Source organism: Syngnathus acus, chromosome 5 (genome assembly GCF_901709675.1).
Source record: "Syngnathus acus chromosome 5, fSynAcu1.2, whole genome shotgun sequence".
In the NCBI taxonomy this organism is placed as follows: domain Eukaryota; kingdom Metazoa; phylum Chordata; class Actinopteri; order Syngnathiformes; family Syngnathidae; genus Syngnathus; species Syngnathus acus.
This window is the reverse complement of record NC_051091.1, coordinates 2597048-2612890: the sequence shown is the minus strand read 5'-3', so window position 1 is coordinate 2612890 and position 15843 is coordinate 2597048. Positions and strand designations below refer to the sequence as shown.

General features: G+C 45.2%; 5 protein-coding genes and 1 long non-coding RNA gene across 10 annotated transcripts; 4 read left to right on the top strand and 2 right to left on the bottom strand.

Annotated features, from left to right (window-relative positions):
- Nucleotides 1-193: 193 nt before the first annotated feature.
- pnp4a (purine nucleoside phosphorylase 4a) lies at nucleotides 194-3350 on the top strand. The gene is made up of 7 exons (XM_037251359.1): nucleotides 194-295; nucleotides 1173-1336; nucleotides 1402-1505; nucleotides 2244-2419; nucleotides 2490-2680; nucleotides 2762-2841; nucleotides 3018-3350. The coding sequence occupies exons 1-7, from the start codon at nucleotides 273-275 to the stop codon at nucleotides 3165-3167; spliced, it is 888 nt and encodes a 295-aa protein (XP_037107254.1). The 5' UTR covers nucleotides 194-272; the 3' UTR covers nucleotides 3168-3350.
- A 69-nt stretch (nucleotides 3351-3419) lies between these two features.
- Nucleotides 3420-4406, top strand: LOC119122787 (B9 domain-containing protein 2-like). The gene has a single exon (XM_037251360.1). The coding sequence runs from the start codon at nucleotides 3777-3779 to the stop codon at nucleotides 4302-4304; it is 528 nt and encodes a 175-aa protein (XP_037107255.1). The 5' UTR covers nucleotides 3420-3776; the 3' UTR covers nucleotides 4305-4406.
- Nucleotides 4407-5023: 617 nt separating this feature from the next.
- LOC119122788 (homeobox protein ANF-1-like) lies at nucleotides 5024-6850 on the top strand. Its single transcript, XM_037251361.1, has 4 exons — nucleotides 5024-5874; nucleotides 6201-6334; nucleotides 6420-6521; nucleotides 6593-6850. The coding sequence occupies exons 1-4, from the start codon at nucleotides 5841-5843 to the stop codon at nucleotides 6737-6739; spliced, it is 417 nt and encodes a 138-aa protein (XP_037107256.1). The 5' UTR covers nucleotides 5024-5840; the 3' UTR covers nucleotides 6740-6850.
- Nucleotides 6851-7276: 426 nt separating this feature from the next.
- Nucleotides 7277-14444, top strand: ergic3 (ERGIC and golgi 3). Of its 2 annotated transcripts, XM_037251583.1 has the most exons (14): nucleotides 7379-7466; nucleotides 8003-8073; nucleotides 8588-8675; nucleotides 8843-8962; nucleotides 9040-9136; nucleotides 9222-9387; nucleotides 9560-9617; nucleotides 10492-10506; nucleotides 11222-11253; nucleotides 11537-11633; nucleotides 12810-12874; nucleotides 12942-13078; nucleotides 13197-13252; nucleotides 13329-14444. In XM_037251583.1, the coding sequence occupies exons 1-14, from the start codon at nucleotides 7379-7381 to the stop codon at nucleotides 13406-13408; spliced, it is 1170 nt and encodes a 389-aa protein (XP_037107478.1). In that variant the 3' UTR covers nucleotides 13409-14444. The 2 variants fall into 2 exon arrangements, with proteins under 2 accessions (XP_037107480.1, XP_037107478.1); XM_037251585.1 differs by lacking the exon at nucleotides 10492-10506 and having other exon boundaries at nucleotides 7277-7466; nucleotides 13329-13414.
- LOC119122913 lies at nucleotides 10758-11336 on the bottom strand. The gene is made up of 2 exons (XR_005097972.1): nucleotides 10914-11336; nucleotides 10758-10857 (listed from the first exon to the last, which is right to left on the bottom strand). It is a non-coding gene; the product is annotated as an uncharacterized LOC119122913 (long non-coding RNA).
- On the bottom strand, nucleotides 11673-12662 carry romo1 (reactive oxygen species modulator 1). 4 transcript variants are annotated; one of them, XM_037251587.1, is made up of 3 exons: nucleotides 12501-12662; nucleotides 12113-12249; nucleotides 11673-11898 (listed from the first exon to the last, which is right to left on the bottom strand). In XM_037251587.1, the coding sequence occupies exons 2-3, from the start codon at nucleotides 12247-12249 to the stop codon at nucleotides 11790-11792; spliced, it is 246 nt and encodes an 81-aa protein (XP_037107482.1). In that variant the 5' UTR covers nucleotides 12501-12662; the 3' UTR covers nucleotides 11673-11789. The 4 variants fall into 4 exon arrangements, with proteins under 4 accessions (XP_037107482.1, XP_037107484.1, XP_037107483.1 ...); XM_037251589.1 differs by having other exon boundaries at nucleotides 12522-12648; XM_037251588.1 differs by having other exon boundaries at nucleotides 12113-12277; nucleotides 12501-12641.
- Nucleotides 14445-15843: the final 1399 nt, after the last annotated feature.

The following is a 15843-nucleotide window of genomic DNA, read 5'->3' as shown; positions in this document are numbered from 1 at the left end:
CTTGATAAGTACTATTAAGATCCTTCTCATTCACTTGTGTGACTGTGAGAGTTAATTGATTATTTCTGTCGTAAAACTACAACACACACCCACATTCTTGTTTAGATAGGAATCCACATGCACAAACAACGCCTTTATTCATTGGTTGCCGCTGATGAATGGCCATCTTGTTGGCCAATCAGAAGAATGCGACCTGTTTATATGGCTGCTGATGGGAACCAGCCTCACACACCATACACACACACACACACGCCAGTCAAGCACCATCCATCATGCACAGCAAAGAACATATCAGGTAAGAAAAAAAGTTACTTTTTTTCTCCATCATATCTTTCAACTATCGTCTTCATCATTGAGTTCTTTTGCAAATCATCTCGTGCAATGTAAGAGGGTGCTGTTGTTCAACATTGAGTTGAAGCACTGTTTTAAATATTCAATATTTCAGCATTTAAATTGAGATTCTAAGTGGAAATGAGATTTTCCAGCCTGGGTTTGGGTTTCAAGGTAGGATTTCAAGGCCAACTTTAGATTTCGTTTTTGCCTTAAAGCCAGTGTTGGGGGTTCTAAGTTAAGGTTGGTGTTTCAAAGTACAATTTCAGTCTTAGATCTTCAAATTAGGGTTCAAGACAAGGTTGCTGTGTCAAAATGGGGTCCCAGACCAAGTTTTGGTTTTCAAAACAGACTTTTAAGATTGGAATATTTTCAAATGAAAGTTTTAAGACAGAGTTTCTACTTGTATCTCGAATGTAAGCAGCATGCCCTCAACCCTCATGAGGATAAGCTGTTCAGATTATCAACTGTTGGTCTGACAACTTTTGAAGGGCATTTGACGTCGAAATGAAATGTGGGATTCACATTTTTCCCATTTTGGCCACGTTTAACCACATGTTATCACAAGGCGGACACGGGAGAGAGAGAGTGCGCCCCGAGAGGAAAAAAAGTCATGCGGTAGCTCACATGCGGACACATTTCCCGCCAACACTCCCGTGATGCTCACCTTGTGACCCGCGCTCACGGCACGGCTAGAAGGAAATGCCACCGCTAGCCCAGAATGGATGGGGAGGGCACGTGGACGCACACGGGAAATGATAAAAACAATCATGACATAAGAAAAGATATATGCGAGGTTAGAAACATAATCGAAACCCCCTCGGCATTTATGTCCATGTTAGCCACGATGAATACCAGAAGTCGGCGGAGTGGCTGAAGTCTCACACCAAACATCGCCCCCAAGTGGCCATCATCTGCGGCTCGGGCTTGGGCATGTTGGCCGACGCCCTCAAATGTCAAGATTCCTTCCTTTACACCGACATTCCAGGTTTCCCGCAGAGCACAGGTAAACTCCCCAACTCGGGCGGTAAATTTGGAACTGGGATGTTCTTTGACGATGTCGCCCTCCAGTTCAAGGTCACGCCGGCCGGCTGGTTTTCGGGGAGATGAAGGGGAAAACATGCGTGTGCATGCAGGGTCGATTCCACATGTATGAGGGACATTCGCTCTGCAAGGTAACACGATACACGCACCGCAGCCTAACTTGCATCTTGCTGTCGTGATGTTCTGCAAACAATTGGGGCCCCCCCTCGTTCCTTTCAAACCAAGGGAGAAGTTGCTTATCATATCATACATTCTTTTAAAGAGCAGATGTTCAAGAAGGCTTTCCATTTTTTTTTATTTGAACATTTCAGTTTAGGGTTTCAAGGCAATGTTAGGATTTCAAGGTAGGATATGAAGTTTGGGTTATGGTTTGAAATAAAACCAAAAATATCAAAGATAAAAAAAACTGCAACGAAAAGTTGTCGGCGGCTTCGGTGGGATAAATGTCTTTGTTAGCTCGCTGATATCGCTCACACTTCAAAACTAGCGTTCTGTTTTACACAAAACAAACCTACTTTTTTTGGCACTTGTATTCTTGCACTGTGACAAGTAAATTTCCCCGCTGTGGTATGAATAGAGTTCCATCATACTCGTGATGCTAAAGTAGCCACCGATGCTAACGTGTCACTTGAGTGAATTACGCCTGTGTGTATGTATGTGGTCACATGCTGCATTTTGCCAGGCAATTCAATGCAGCTATTGTTCTTTCCCCGTGTGAAGCCGATTGGCTTCTGAATCATTCCCATTTTAAAACTATTTGTCCTCAAGTGCTCCAACCACCAGCATCATACGGATTGGACATTTATGTATTGTTTCGTTCTGATACGTGTCATTATGTAAAATCTACATGCACCCCTCTGATCTTTCAGACCACCTTTCCGGTGCGAGTCTTCAAGCTGCTGGGCGTGGAGACCTTAATCGTGACCAACGCCGCCGGCTCGTTGGCTGATGGCCTGCGACCCGGTGACATCATGATCATCAAGGACCACATCAACTTCCCCGGCTTGGTGGGTCTGAACCCTCTCAACGGACCCAACGACGACAAGTGAGGCGGACGCGTGCGGTTGAACTCCGTCCCGGTTGTTTTCCCGCTAATGCTTTTGCCGTGTTTGCAGGTTCGGGCCGCGCTTCCCGGCCATGTCGGGATGCTACGACAAAGGTCTGCGCTCCCTGGCCATTGAGATTGCAAAGCAGATTGGCGTCGCCAACCTCACGCAGGAGGGGGTGTATGCCATGGTCGGGGGACCCACTTTTGAATCCATCGCTGAGGCCAGACTGCTGCATCGACTGGGCGTGGATGCTGTCGGTATGGCACACGTTTTGTTTGATTTTATATAACCGATTTATATCTCGCGTGCACCTCAACAAACATGCGTGGTGTTTCCAGGCATGAGTACTGCCCCCGAGGTCGTCATTGCGACCCACTGCGGCTTAAGGGTCTTCGGCCTATCTCTTATCACCAACAAGGTAAACACACAATGAGCCCTTTTAGGTTGCACCCCAGTCTATTTTATACGTCTGTACAGTACATTTTTAACGATGTACCTTCATCACTTTGAGATTCTTCACCACTTTGACACTCTACGGAACGAAAAGCATTCTAAATGAGATGCTTTATTAAGTTGACTCTGTGTTTGCATCAGGTGGTAAAGAGCTATGAGGACCCAGAAAGTGTGGACCACCAGGGGGTTCTGGAGGTGGGCCGGCAGCGCTCGCACACGCTGCAGCAGCTCGTGACCGAACTGGTCGCCAGGATGGAAATCAACAGCGACAGCAGAAATAACACTCTTTAAGAGGGGACACCTTTTTCTTTTTTGTACAGATGTCACATGGTACAGCTAACTTCTTTTAATCAACCGCTGTTATTTCAATAGAATAAATATTTATACAATGTAATGCGGGGCTATATTAGTTGTAGGAGTTAAGAAAATGTTTAGCCATCCATTTTGTGATTTTATGGTCAAATTGATACTGTTTTATTTTTACATCATCCTTCCCGTTTTGATCGCTGCCAAGCACACTAAATAGCGACTAGAGATTATTTATGACGGGACTAATTATCAATAGAGACTGAATGCAATTTGTCAAGAAACTCCCAGAGATGTGGCGCTGCAGTTAAAATGGAATTGCCTTCGCGTGAATAAAAAATTCATCATCCCTCTTGTCTTATAGGAAAGCTATTCTTTCTTCACACTAGTCTACTGCAAAATTATCTTACATAACGACAAATTCACTCTTTCTATCAGCGTCATATATTGCACAAATTCGTTTCTTGTGCATCTGGGGGCTTTATCTAAGTAAATTCGCCTGACAGAATTCAAAGAGGGGAAACACTGTTTTGGTTGCCGTGGCGATATAAGCTGCTATGCTAAGCTAATAGCTACAACCGTCTTTTTGGTGAAATGGCAGAGGTTCATATCATCGGCCAGCTCGTCGGAGCCGCCGGTTTCCCCCACAACAGCCTCTTTTGCAAATGGGGATTTCATACGGGAGGAGCGTGGCGTCTGCTCTCGGGCTCCAAGCAGGGTCAGACTCAGGTGGACGACCCCCAGACGGGAGACACGGCGTACTGGAGCCACCCCATCGACGTCCATTACGCTACCAAGGGGCTCCAAGGCTGGCCCAAGCTTCACCTCCAGGTGTGGCACCAGGACTCGTTCGGCCGCTGCCAGCTACTCGGATACGGCTACTGTCACGTCCCCTCCAGCCCCGGGCATCACAGAATCAGCTGTGGCACCTGGAGGCCGCTCGGCTCGTGGTGGGAGCAGCTGTCGCGAATGTTCGTCGGCGGAGGCCCGCAACTCCGCAGCCCGGACATCATCTACAGCGGGGCGGATAGATACAGACTTCACACCGAGACCATGGGCACCGTGAAGCTGGAGCTCGGCGTTATTATGAGAAACTTTGACAAACATGGAGTGGAGAGTTAACAACAAAAGAACCTTCCACGTTTCTACCTTTTTGTACTTCGACTCAAAACGTTGCTACTGTTTTGTTATTTTAATAATAATAAAAAAGTGATTGGATGTTGACTGCTGCTTCTACTAAAATGTAGAACAATCGATCGCCACCAAGGCCTACGAGAATGCAGGCTGCGTTAAAAGAATATACGTACACTATTTTAACTACAGCAAATATTTAAGCAAATAAATAAGGATGTATAAATGGGCCTGGAACTACATACGACATTGGAAACTGAACCCAGCCTATAACCCCTCATTTGAGACCTGAACCTAGTCTGGTAAACTTGACTTAAAACCAAAGCCTCACCTTGGCTACAAATCATCTTTTCATTACTTGACTTGAAGCCATATTTTCAAGCCCTAACCAAGACTGGAAACCATAAATTAAAACATAACTCTGGCTTGAAACCCTAAAGTTGTTCAACATATGGCAAGAAGCCATATTTTGAAAGCCGCATATGAACTTCTGTCCTGTTTTGAAACCTTGTTAAATTCATTAAAGGTGGGTGGGCCTTCCCTGCTCCTCTATTTGTCCATCCCGGCTTTCTTTACTGGCAGTGAGGATCAAATAAACAAGTGTGCCTGTTGGTTTAAAGCTGCTCTGGGCCTTCATGAGAAACCAATTTTCTCCTGAAAGATTCTTTGCCTCCCCGCTGCTTCATCCTGCATTCACATGCTACGAGACTTCATCTGCATGACAACGTCGTGCAGATTAGCCTAATAGCATTAGCACTGGATCGCTCGTATTGGCCGTCATTAACGCTGAACCCGTTAGCTGATTTGAATTGCGCCGGCGTGTTGCTTCCATTAAGCAATGTTAACTGCTCTGACTATTTTGTTTTGTAAATTCTACCTCCTATTTTTTGTTCATTTCAATGGGACTCTCGGAGTGAGTCAATATTGAGCAACTTGGACTTGAATCTGGCGAGTGTGCTGCATGTTTGTGCGTATTTCACAAGAGTACTAAGCAACATAGACTGCTACGTTAGCTAATGAAACACAGAAAACGGTTTTAATGACACAAATAGTGTGAAAGTGACCTCTCCAGCACAACTTCTGTACTTGTCACTGCGTGTAAAACGGAACAAATGCAGATTAGCATGCCCCCTGACCCCATGTTGTAGCTCTAATAGTTTGTTGAACTAAACCCACTAAGAATGTAAATGCGTTGTCTTTCACACACCCTTGCCGGATTAGCCGGAACCCCGGGGAATCTTATTCACATGGAAACAAACATGTCTTCATTGTTATTGGTCATCAGCCAGTCTCAATAAATCCTTCCCCTTCCATTTCAGCGTGAGGCATGTCATCAGAGCTTCTTCACACGTTCCTCACACATCCTCAAGTCGCCAAGAGCTTTACATGAGGAGAGCATTGCATATTTTTGAAAACATGTACAATGAGCTCAAAATAGCATTGATTTTATAGCGTTACCGATCAGTAAAAGCAAAGTTTTCAATTGAGCGCATTTTAGGTTTAGTGGGCAAACGAGCAGGAAGAGGCATGAAACTCCACAGACCCTGGGACCAGACAGCAGGTGGGTGAAGCCAGTTTTACACAGATATCCAAGAAACCTGCTACAGTATATTTCACACAGAACGCAGCAAAGTCTGTTATTTGCTCGGCAACACAGCAATCTGTTTGGGAGACATCTCTGGCAGTGACAGTGGTGAGAACTGAGAAGTCATGAAATGTTATTAACTTATTCACATGAACGCATTTGGTGTCATTTCTCTTGGTTACACTGCTTCCGGTCGGTTTTCTTTCTTTTATTAGAGTCAGTGCACTTTCAGATCGTGCCGATGCATTGTATTTTAATCATCAACAAATGCATGAGCACATGGTTTTACTGTTTTCATGCAGAGGCGGAGTCAGACGAGGAGAACAAAGCTCACCATCAAGAACACGGTCACCATCCTCCCTGCTTGAGCATTCAGAGTTTGACGTCCAGCTGGTACGTCGGACGCCGACCTCGGACTGCCTACACCAGCAGCCAAGTAATCAAGGAACCCGTAAGCAGCCTGGGCGTATAGATTATGGATTGTCTTGACCGTGTTTGTACTGTATGTGTGTGTGGGCTAGGTGAATGTTCTGGAAGCAGTGTTTCAGGTAAACTCTTATCCAGGCATCCACCTGAGGGAACATTTGGCCAGGAGCTTGGATTTGGATGAGGACCGCATACAGGTTTGGAACATGCACACACACACAGAATATGCAAGAAAAAACCGACTTTCTTTCCCCCTTCTACACTATAGATATGGTTTCAGAACCGACGGGCCAAATTAAGACGATCCCTCAGAGAAAGCCGACTAAGAATGGTTCAATCGGCCGTGGCTCATCTTGGGATGAAAGTCATTGATCAGCTGAGGAGAGATGATCTCCAGGTTGAAGTTGAGGAATGACATTTCTCCATTAATCCATTCATATACAAACCATCATTTAACTCGCAATTAGTAATAATACATACCTGTCATGTTTTCTAACTGTTGTGTGATCAGCATGATTAAACTGTTTACACCTGATCATTTTGGAGGACTACTGTATACGTATTGATCTACACTGGATCAGTGTGCGCGCGCACGCGTGTGTGTGCGTGTGTGCGCGCGTGCGTGCGTGCGTGTGCGTGCGCGCATATGTGATTGTGCCTCTGCTTTCTGAGCTAAAAAAAGCAGAATTTAAAAAAAATTATTTTTGCTAGTTTTTCATTTGATAGTTATTTTGAAATCATGGCTTCTTTTCATTTTCTTTTCTTGTATTTTCTTTAATTTATTTATAGTCCGCTATAGTATAGTCTGTATTTTGAAACAATTGTTTTTCTTTAATTTTCTTTTATTATATTTTCATTCATTTATAGTCTGCCGGCGTTGGATCGCAACCAACATTCTAGGGGGCGGGGTGGCGGTTAACGCGTCCTTCTCTAATTGGTCCACACACACGGGTCTTGCCCATTTTCCCGGAAGTGGAAGCCCCAGGACCGATGTGTGTGATCGGAGTGCTGCGATTGTGTCGGTGTCAGTGGTTTGTGGTTTCCGATACGGAAAATGGACACACTCAACAAGCTCAAACAGTTTGACGCCTATCCCAAGACTCTGGAGGATTTTCGGGTGAAGACTTGGGGCGGCGCGACCGGTGAGAGGCTTCAGTTTGTCCGAGAGAGAAACAGTCATTTGCCGCGCTAGCTGGTTCGGCTAACAACAAGGCTAGCCGGTTGCGTTTAATCTCCAAGTCAAACTTGTTATAAGTACTTGTTTTCAACGTCAACCTTTGCGTTTAAACGCATACACAGCGGGAGTCACAAATAGATGAACCGTGTTACAGGCTTGTGCTAACTTTGTGTGAAAGGTACCGATACAGTGGTGTGAAAGGGGCTGCTGAATATTAAAGTCTACATTTCCCTCGGCGCTTTCTCGTGTGTTATGTTTATTCTGTGTGAAAAGTACCACGCCGTCCATATAAATCCGGAGTTCTGGGGTCTTTCCCCCTATTTAGGACTCGACATTCTGCTCTGCATAAACGATATCGAATTGCCGAAAAGGGCATTAAAGCTGTCTCTTTTGAGGAGGACTGAAATGGCAGAATGAAAGGCACTGCAGTCGTACAGTATCAAAGCTGTCTTTTAATTCCGAAGTAGGGTTTCATTAATCAAATGATGTCTCTCTCCACAGTGACAATCATCAGTGGCATTATCATGTTAATCCTCTTCATTTCTGAGCTGCAGTATTATCTCACCAAAGAGGTGAGTGTACGTTTCTCATGCAGGAGAATTCATAAATATCAACACCTTAGAGGTTCTATTGACTTTGTAAGAGTGGTAGTAGTGCTGCTCAAGCTGCCTGTCTTAGTTGGGCATGTTCAGGATTCCTTTGCAGGACCGGTTTTACAGGACCATAATTGGCAGTAATACATCTCTTAACATCACGTTCTCGTCACTTAAATGTTGTTACCTATATGTTGTCAGTCACTTAAAATACAGAGACTGAAATCAACCGGAGTCAAATTCCCTGTTTGGCATGCACAAACATGAAGCTGATTCTGATTTGATCTCTGAAGTTCACCACACACCCCATTGAATGAATGGAAATTGAAATGCAATTCAGTTTCATGGTTCAAACTGGCATTGGCTTGGCAGCAAGTGTGAGTCGTATCCCACAGAGGCTCTAGCTAAGCCTACCCCGAATGGCTGTAGAAAATGAATGGGGTAGAGGAGCCTATGTCATTAGGTACACCTGTCCTCTTATGTTGGCCCGCAGGTGCATCCCGAACTGTACGTGGACACGTCCCGAGGAGACAAGTTGAAGATCAACCTTGACGTGGTTTTCCCTCACATGCCCTGCGCCTGTGAGTAATGCCCCGGGACCTCCGCTTCATTTGTGCCTTTCTGGTTCATGCTGAAATTTCGCCCAAAGGCTCAAATACACTCTTTCAAATACTGCAGCTTAACGCTCAAATACACTTGAGCAAGATTTCTGTGAGCAGATTCATATGTCCGCAATGCCCCCCATCAGATCTCAGCATCGACGCCATGGATGTGGCCGGTGAGCAGCAGCTGGACGTGGAGCACAACCTCTTCAAGCAGCGGCTGGACAAAGACCTCCAAGCTGTCACGAAGGAGGCAGAGAAACATGGTAAGATGCTCTCCGCCATGTACTGAACCCGTTTTTCACCAGACAAACTGTTGACATCGGCTCGGGTTTCTGTATAGAACTCGGAAAAGCTGACAATGGCCAAGCGTTTGACCCCGGCACGCTAGACCCGGATCGGTGCGAGAGCTGCTACGGCGCCGAGACGGAGGAACTCAAGTAAGGAGGATTTTATGTAACGCCCGGATTTGGGGACCTTTCGGCACTATTCCTATGGAAAAACCCGAATGGTGTTTGCGCCCAGATGCTGCAATAACTGCGACGACGTGCGTGAGGCGTACCGGCGCCGAGGCTGGGCCTTCAAGAATGCCGACACCATTGAGCAGTGCAAGCGAGAAGGCTTCACGCAGAAGATGCAAGAGCAGAAGAACGAAGGCTGCCAAGTGTACGGCATTCTGGAGGTCAACAAGGTAACTACACTGATACAGGCGCAATTTCAACTTCCTTCGGTGCGCATGCACCATCGAAGGAGAGCCTGAAGAAAACGCAAGCGTGCTTGCCTTTCAGCATTTTGACAAATTCAGTTTTGTTGTTGACGAGGCCTAGTGCACATGCTCGTTTCATTTCAACTTTGACTTTCAGGTAGCGGGAAACTTCCACTTTGCTCCGGGAAAAAGTTTCCAGCAGTCGCACGTGCACGGTAAGGACAGCCGTCAGCCTTCTCTGCTCACCAATTTGCGAAGGTTTCTGAACTCTGAATGAGGCCAGATAGTAAGAATGGCAATGGGTCACTTGTACCTTCCACCATCAAGAGCGACAGCTTTCAATGCTTCACTCGACATCGCTGACAAAAAAAATAGATGAAGACATTCTTTGGCGATTTGGCAGGAATTTGCTGTTCAGAAACTTTTGATTGTATGTATTCTCCCTCCGAGCAATGCCACCTTCACTCCTCCCATCATACCGCGGCACATATAGACAAGAGACCATTCGCAAAAATGCTTCTTAATGGAATGTGAGAGGGAGCACTGGTGCAATGGCCGCCTCCACACTGAAAGCAATCAAGAACCTCCAAAGTGTTAGCCCCTCCCCCTCATCACCATCTCATCCCATTGGTGCGGGAAAGTACGAAAACTCAAAGCACCGTGAAGGCTAGCAGGTGCCACTCAATTTGAATTCAAAGACAACCAAACTCAGCCTTTTATTCTGACTCTTCAAGTGCTGTGAGTCAATTAAATAAATGGGGCCTTCTTTGTTTTCTTTCTGTACTTTCCTGCTTTCATGCCAACACACTTTTTGTGCGACACGTCGGTGCTCTGCAGCGGAGATGAGACGGGAAGCACATCAGCCTTCATGTTGCCCCACAATTTTTTTTCTCTCTGGTGCTGCACGGTCACATTACAAAGCGGAATGAATTCGTCATTGTGGCAGAACCGTGTTGCTTTTTTTGAGTACAATTTGACTCCGACGCATGCTTTGAGTGCGGTGCAGCCCCAGCGAGCGCAAACATGACTTGCGCCGTGTTGTCTGCGCAAAAGTCATCATGTGGTGTTTCTTCTCTCTTCTTCCTGCAGTGCATTCTGTGGAAAGTAAGTCCATCTTTTCCTTGCAGACCCTTTTTTGTAATTCTATTACAAGATGACTGTTTATTTGTAAGTGCTGCTGCTACTGACCCTGTCTATTTTCTTCCTTTGAAACTTTGGTGCTCAGTGAAACCACTTAAATTTATTAGTGCAGAGTGTCTATAAATGAAATGACTAAAATTACTACTCATCAACCCAAAGGTATTCAGACACCCCCCCCTTTCAAATCTTATTCATGTTGAAATGTTAGCCAGACATTTTCTGTTCAATTTATAAATATCTAAATTTGGACACTTTTCATGAGAACTATAACATGGATTCTAATTAGACATTGCATGTGAATGCTGAACTGAAATGCTTCAGAATGCATTTAAATGGAGTGAACACGAGTTGCCGTAGAGATGCTTTTGTACCAAGTCAAAAATGTAAGACTAATGAAAGCGCACGAGAGCAACAGCAGTGCAAATGTCTTTGTGAAGTTGGAGATTTTGCAATGGCAAGTCTGTCTGTGAAATCCTATTATGATGCTAGCTAGTGGCCTCTCCAACCATTTTTCCTCTTGCTGGGCCACTGCAAGAAAAGAGAAGCTTGCATCCCCACCGCATGTGCACCCCACCGCTAAGTCATCACACAGATTCCAAGTTGTCCACTGGTTGAACTCTTCAAAATAGGGTCCCAAGTCATTCATTTTGATATGCGATTTTTTTTCTTCTTCCCCCAGTTCATGACCTGCAGAGTTTCGGCTTGGATAACGTAAGTAACTGATTGAACGCAGAATGTAACATTTCAATGGTGAATCGCTGAACTTAAGTCTCATGATGCAAGGAAGCTACTTTAAGAGCTAAGTATTTAATTGCTACTTTGTGTAATAAGATCTGCTGGTTTAAATGAAACTCCTTGGCATTAAGATGTCAAAGCTTGGGAATGAGCACAAAACAGCGGATGGTTTTCAAATTTGCAAACATGCGGCAGAAAGCATTGTACCCTTTATGAACGATTTGAATTTGTTGCTTAATATTGATAACCTGTGCTTTAGATCAACATGACCCATTGGATCAAACACCTCTCGTTCGGGAAAGATTATCCCGGCATCGTGAACCCGCTGGATGGCACGGAAGTGACGGCGCCACAAGGTCAGTTCAGCGAAAGGGCAAAAACTCTACTAAGCACTCTGCCATGTTTAGTTTTTAATGGAAGCAATGACAAGGTCGAGCGGACCAAAATGCAGCCGCCGTTGCAAAAGTCCCAGAAGTGTTGTTGGATTGCACGGCAGAGCCGAGTCGTCGTCCTCAGCAGCGGATGCCCATCCCAATAGACATGAAGGTGCCGAACGTGCCCCCGCTCTGCATCATGGTCTTGCCCACTCCTCCAATCAGCTCCCGGCCTCGCATACCAATTCTGCGGAGGAGTCAATAGTCAGTTTATCGGCAAGGGTCAGGATAAGCGTTTCAGATAATGAATAGATGGGTCATAGAGCACATAACTGCGTCTGAAACAAAGTGCTATACATAAAGGTTGCACATACAAATAATGATTCTAACTCGAATATTAAGAGTGTTTAGGACTTACTCGCATTAGTGAGAATTACATTGGCCTTATTTTTATGTTATACCTGAGACAGGAGAAAGTACCGAACATGGCCCCGGCAGCCATGCCCACAGCAAAGCCCATCATGAAGCCCATCTTGACCCGGTCGAAACAGCTGGGCTGGGCCTGGCCCTGACCGTAGGGTGCGACAGTCACGGGCATCTGGACCAGCAAGACGTCAAATAGATAACTTTAAAAAAAATATATATATATGATTTTGCAGCCAATACAACAGTTAATTGTACGGTACTTTGTTCCTCGCCAGAAAAAAACAAGTGGACTTGACCCTGCTTGCATGCCAATGTCCAGCAATAGCATTTGCGTGCTAACTCAATAGCATTAGCGGGCTAAAGTATCGTGGCCTGAGAAGAAAATGCGTTTTTTTTAAGAGCTAAAACTAAAATGTTCTTTACCTTGACTAAAATGTTACTAACGTTAGCTTCTTCAGTCGCTCCTCGGTTGAAGATTTCAGACGTACTTGAGCGCAGCAACGTTTCAACGCCTATCTGTCAGAGCTCCATAGCAGGTTGTAGGAAGGAGAAGACAGGAAGTGAGCTCGAAGGAAACAAAAACGTGAAAGGAATGCAGACCGCGTCGCCTTGTGGCGCTTTGCAGTAGTGCAACCTTCACCCTCTCCATTCCTAGCTAGAGAACCACTGTAACGGAGGCTCAGTTAAGGTGAATGTAAATGCGTTCGTCTAATTGTGTTTCTTGTCCCACAGCCTCAATGATGTACCAGTATTTTGTCAAAATTGTCCCCACCATTTACCTGAAAACTGACGGAGAGGTAAGTGCTTCATTACGCCAACATTTTGAGCCAAAATGCAGACGTGCACTATTTGTCTTGTCGGCAGGTTGTAAAAACCAACCAGTTTTCAGTCACCAGGCACGAAAAGGTGGCCAATGGCTTGGTGGGTGACCAGGGCCTACCCGGGGTTTTTGTTTTATACGAGCTCTCGCCCATGATGGTGAAATTCACAGAGAAACACAGGTAGGTGTCCACACGCGCCTCCTCTAAACAACAGATTGTCTGCTTCGTGATTTGACTTCATCGTTTTTGCGAATCGTGGAGTACAAGTAATGCATTTTGTGTTGTCATTGTCCTTCAGATCTTTCACTCACTTCCTGACCGGAGTGTGCGCCATCATCGGGGGCGTCTTCACAGGTTTGTCTCAAAGTCAATCACCTCCACCTCATGTCGGGGATGAATTGTCAGCAGTCTCGTTTTTACTCCACCGCAGTTGCCGGCCTCATTGACTCTCTCATCTACCACTCGGCGCGTGTCATTCAGAAGAAGATAGAACTGGGGAAGGCCTCCTAACAACAGCGCCTCCCGCCGGTCGGTCTCCCTGTGGCCCCCCGAGCATGACGCACGGGGGTCGAGAGGCAGGCAGAGGACCGAGCATCTTTGCGTCGTCCTGTCAGACAGACGGACAGACGAACGGAGAGGCAGGGAAGGACGTTGGAACATCAGCCGGGTCTCCCTTTTTGTTGGTTTTCTACGAGCGCTAGGCCTCCCCCTGCTGGCTCAACACCGCTGGAACAGTCAAACTGTCAGTCAGATGAGCAGGAGGGTGTGCCATGCCATCCCACCTGTGCGTTGTCATGGAAACAACAGCATGGCTACGGCTATGCTCCTTGATGTCATTTCATCTTGGTCCCTAACCCCAAGTCAAACTCCCTCGTTTATGTTGGTCTTGCTTCCTTTTAATGAGGTCCTTCCTCTTCTTTGCACATCTTATGTGTCCACTGGATAGATACACTAATTGGGTCGCTTAATTGAGTTTCTTGCCTTGTTCTTGTCTTTTGTTTAGGCCCCTTATTTTTGTCTCTCTTTTTTTTCTCATTTATAATTGTTTGCATCTTTTTCCTCTGTGCCTTGTTTGCATTCTATATGTAGGCCCCCCTTGCCCTCTTGGACCAGGTCTCTTGTTTTTGTCTTGTTTTTGCTTCCTATCTTGTGGCTAGGTTCTAAGTTTTGTCCTTTTACCCTGTCCTTTTGTTTGCATCCTTTGAGGGGGTTATTTGTCTTTTTGTCCTCCGTTGCTGTTTTGTTTTTTGCCTTCATGGAAAGTCAGTTTCCCCCATGACGTTTAAATGGTCATGTCAATATTTACTTTGTCATCTCAACATGCGAGCGTGTGTGGCTTGAGATCACAAAGTAAATTGCAGATGATTAGATTTCCTTCTAATGGCCACACAGTATCACAGCAAGCGTGAAAGGGAAAGTTTGAATCATAGGTGAATAATCAGGCAAGTAAGCAAATGATGTTGATCAATGATCCGGGCAAAGAGCTGCCTCCCTTTCTATTTGGAGTTGTCGCTGCCCGAGTTTCGTCTCCATAAAGCCGAGGCAGTCCTACATACTATTAGGTGGTGCGTACAGGTAATGAAGACCTCCGAGAACTATTCAAGTGTGAACAAAGGTGGTGGTCCCTTTCACAGTGAAATTGGGGGTACGGTCTATGTGCTGTGTGAGTGAATGTGTGAGGGTATTTATATTTTGATTGTCCTCAAAACGTTTTTTAAATGACAATAAATGTGGAAGACACAAGCCTCCACTCACTTGAATACTTTTGAACAAACTTGACTCGCCATCCTTTTTCTGTAACCTGGTTAGGACTGGGGGTGAGTTGGAGTTGATCTCATATGCTCTGTTAAATCAAATTTGGCTCCTCAGCAGAAACATGGTAACATGAATATCACAAAGGCATGCAAATTGTATGCTTTTATCCAAATTTCGAGCTCAAGGTAAAATGCATGCCTGAGCCGCAACTTTTGCAGTGCCATACGTCACCACAAGGTGGTGGTGGTGGTGTCCTTCCCGCTTCCTGTTCAAGTAGCTCAAGCGGTTGAGTAATTTCCCGTCAGTATGACGCCAGAAGATTCCTCACGGGATACTTTTGTCCTGGAAATGTGATTACAGTATCGGTCAATTGTCTGTGCCTGTGTGTTTGCTTGGCTTTATGTGTAATGCCGCCTCGTGAGTGGTCAGGAAAGCAATCAAATTGTTTACACAAAGTGTCACGAGCATTTTCGGCTTCTTAGGTTCGGCTTAAAGTAGATAACAATTCCGGTCCAGAGGTTCGATGTCCTGCATGTTTTGTATGTCACGCAATTCAAATGATCAGATTATCAGCAAAGTCGTCAGAAACTGGATGAAGCTGATCATTTCAGAGTCAGATGCGTTGCATAGAAAACGTGCACAACTCGGCACTTTAACCTTTTTGGGCTGCTCCCGTTACCAGATCAATAGTTTCCACATCAGCCTTCTGTCACACCAACCACCATATCCATAAACTTCCTCTTTGGCCTCCAAGGATGTATAAAAGGAAAGAGCACAAAGGAAAGTAGGGCAGAGAAGTGGAAGGAAGATAAGGATGTCTGAAAAGGAATGAGGATGGAAGGAACTGCTTCATTTCCACAATCAATACAGCATCTCCTGTAACTAAATGTCCGAGTAGAATTTAGGACATCTTGGCTGACAAGGCACTTTGTTTTAATGCATTGAAGGTTGCTGTCAAGTTTATTTGTAGTCCAAAAGGAAAAAACAACAACAAATGACTACTAATTATCTTATAAAACATTTATTTGAGTCATTTAATGAAGACAAGAGGACTGGACACAAACAAAATTGGGACTAAAGGTGCTCTCTGCATAACTTTTCATTAACTCGTTCACTGGCAGCCCACTTGAAATTGGTCTTTGACTTCTGTAGTCATCAATGGCAGTGAGTGAATTAAGGAACTGCTTCAA

Excerpts from the sequence above, each read along its gene's own strand:
- pnp4a (XM_037251359.1), top strand. The coding sequence starts at position 273 with ATGCACAGCAAAGAACATATCAG. Across the intron at positions 1,337-1,401 it reads AGGTTTCCCGCAGAGCACAG|TTCAAGGTCACGCCGGCCGG; the intron begins GTAAACTCCCCA and ends GTCGCCCTCCAG. Across the intron at positions 2,420-2,489 it reads AACGGACCCAACGACGACAA|GTTCGGGCCGCGCTTCCCGG; the intron begins GTGAGGCGGACG and ends CCGTGTTTGCAG.
- LOC119122787 (XM_037251360.1), top strand. The coding sequence starts at position 3,777 with ATGGCAGAGGTTCATATCATCGGCCAGCTCGTCGGAGCCGCCGGTTTC.
- LOC119122788 (XM_037251361.1), top strand. The coding sequence starts at position 5,841 with ATGAAACTCCACAGACCCTGGGACCAGACAGCAG. Across the intron at positions 5,875-6,200 it reads ACCCTGGGACCAGACAGCAG|AGGCGGAGTCAGACGAGGAG; the intron begins GTGGGTGAAGCC and ends GTTTTCATGCAG. Across the intron at positions 6,335-6,419 it reads CTGCCTACACCAGCAGCCAA|GTGAATGTTCTGGAAGCAGT; the intron begins GTAATCAAGGAA and ends TGTGTGGGCTAG.
- ergic3 (XM_037251583.1), top strand. The coding sequence starts at position 7,379 with ATGGACACACTCAACAAGCTCAAACAGTTTGACGCCTATCCCAAGACT. Across the intron at positions 8,676-8,842 it reads CCCTCACATGCCCTGCGCCT|ATCTCAGCATCGACGCCATG; the intron begins GTGAGTAATGCC and ends GCCCCCCATCAG. Across the intron at positions 11,254-11,536 it reads AGAGTTTCGGCTTGGATAAC|ATCAACATGACCCATTGGAT; the intron begins GTAAGTAACTGA and ends CCTGTGCTTTAG.
- romo1 (XM_037251587.1), bottom strand. The coding sequence starts at position 12,249 with ATGCCCGTGACTGTCGCACCCTACGGTCAGGGCCAGGCCCAGCCCAGC. Across the intron at positions 11,899-12,112 it reads GGTACTTTCTCCTGTCTCAG|AATTGGTATGCGAGGCCGGG; the intron begins GTATAACATAAA and ends ACTCCTCCGCAG.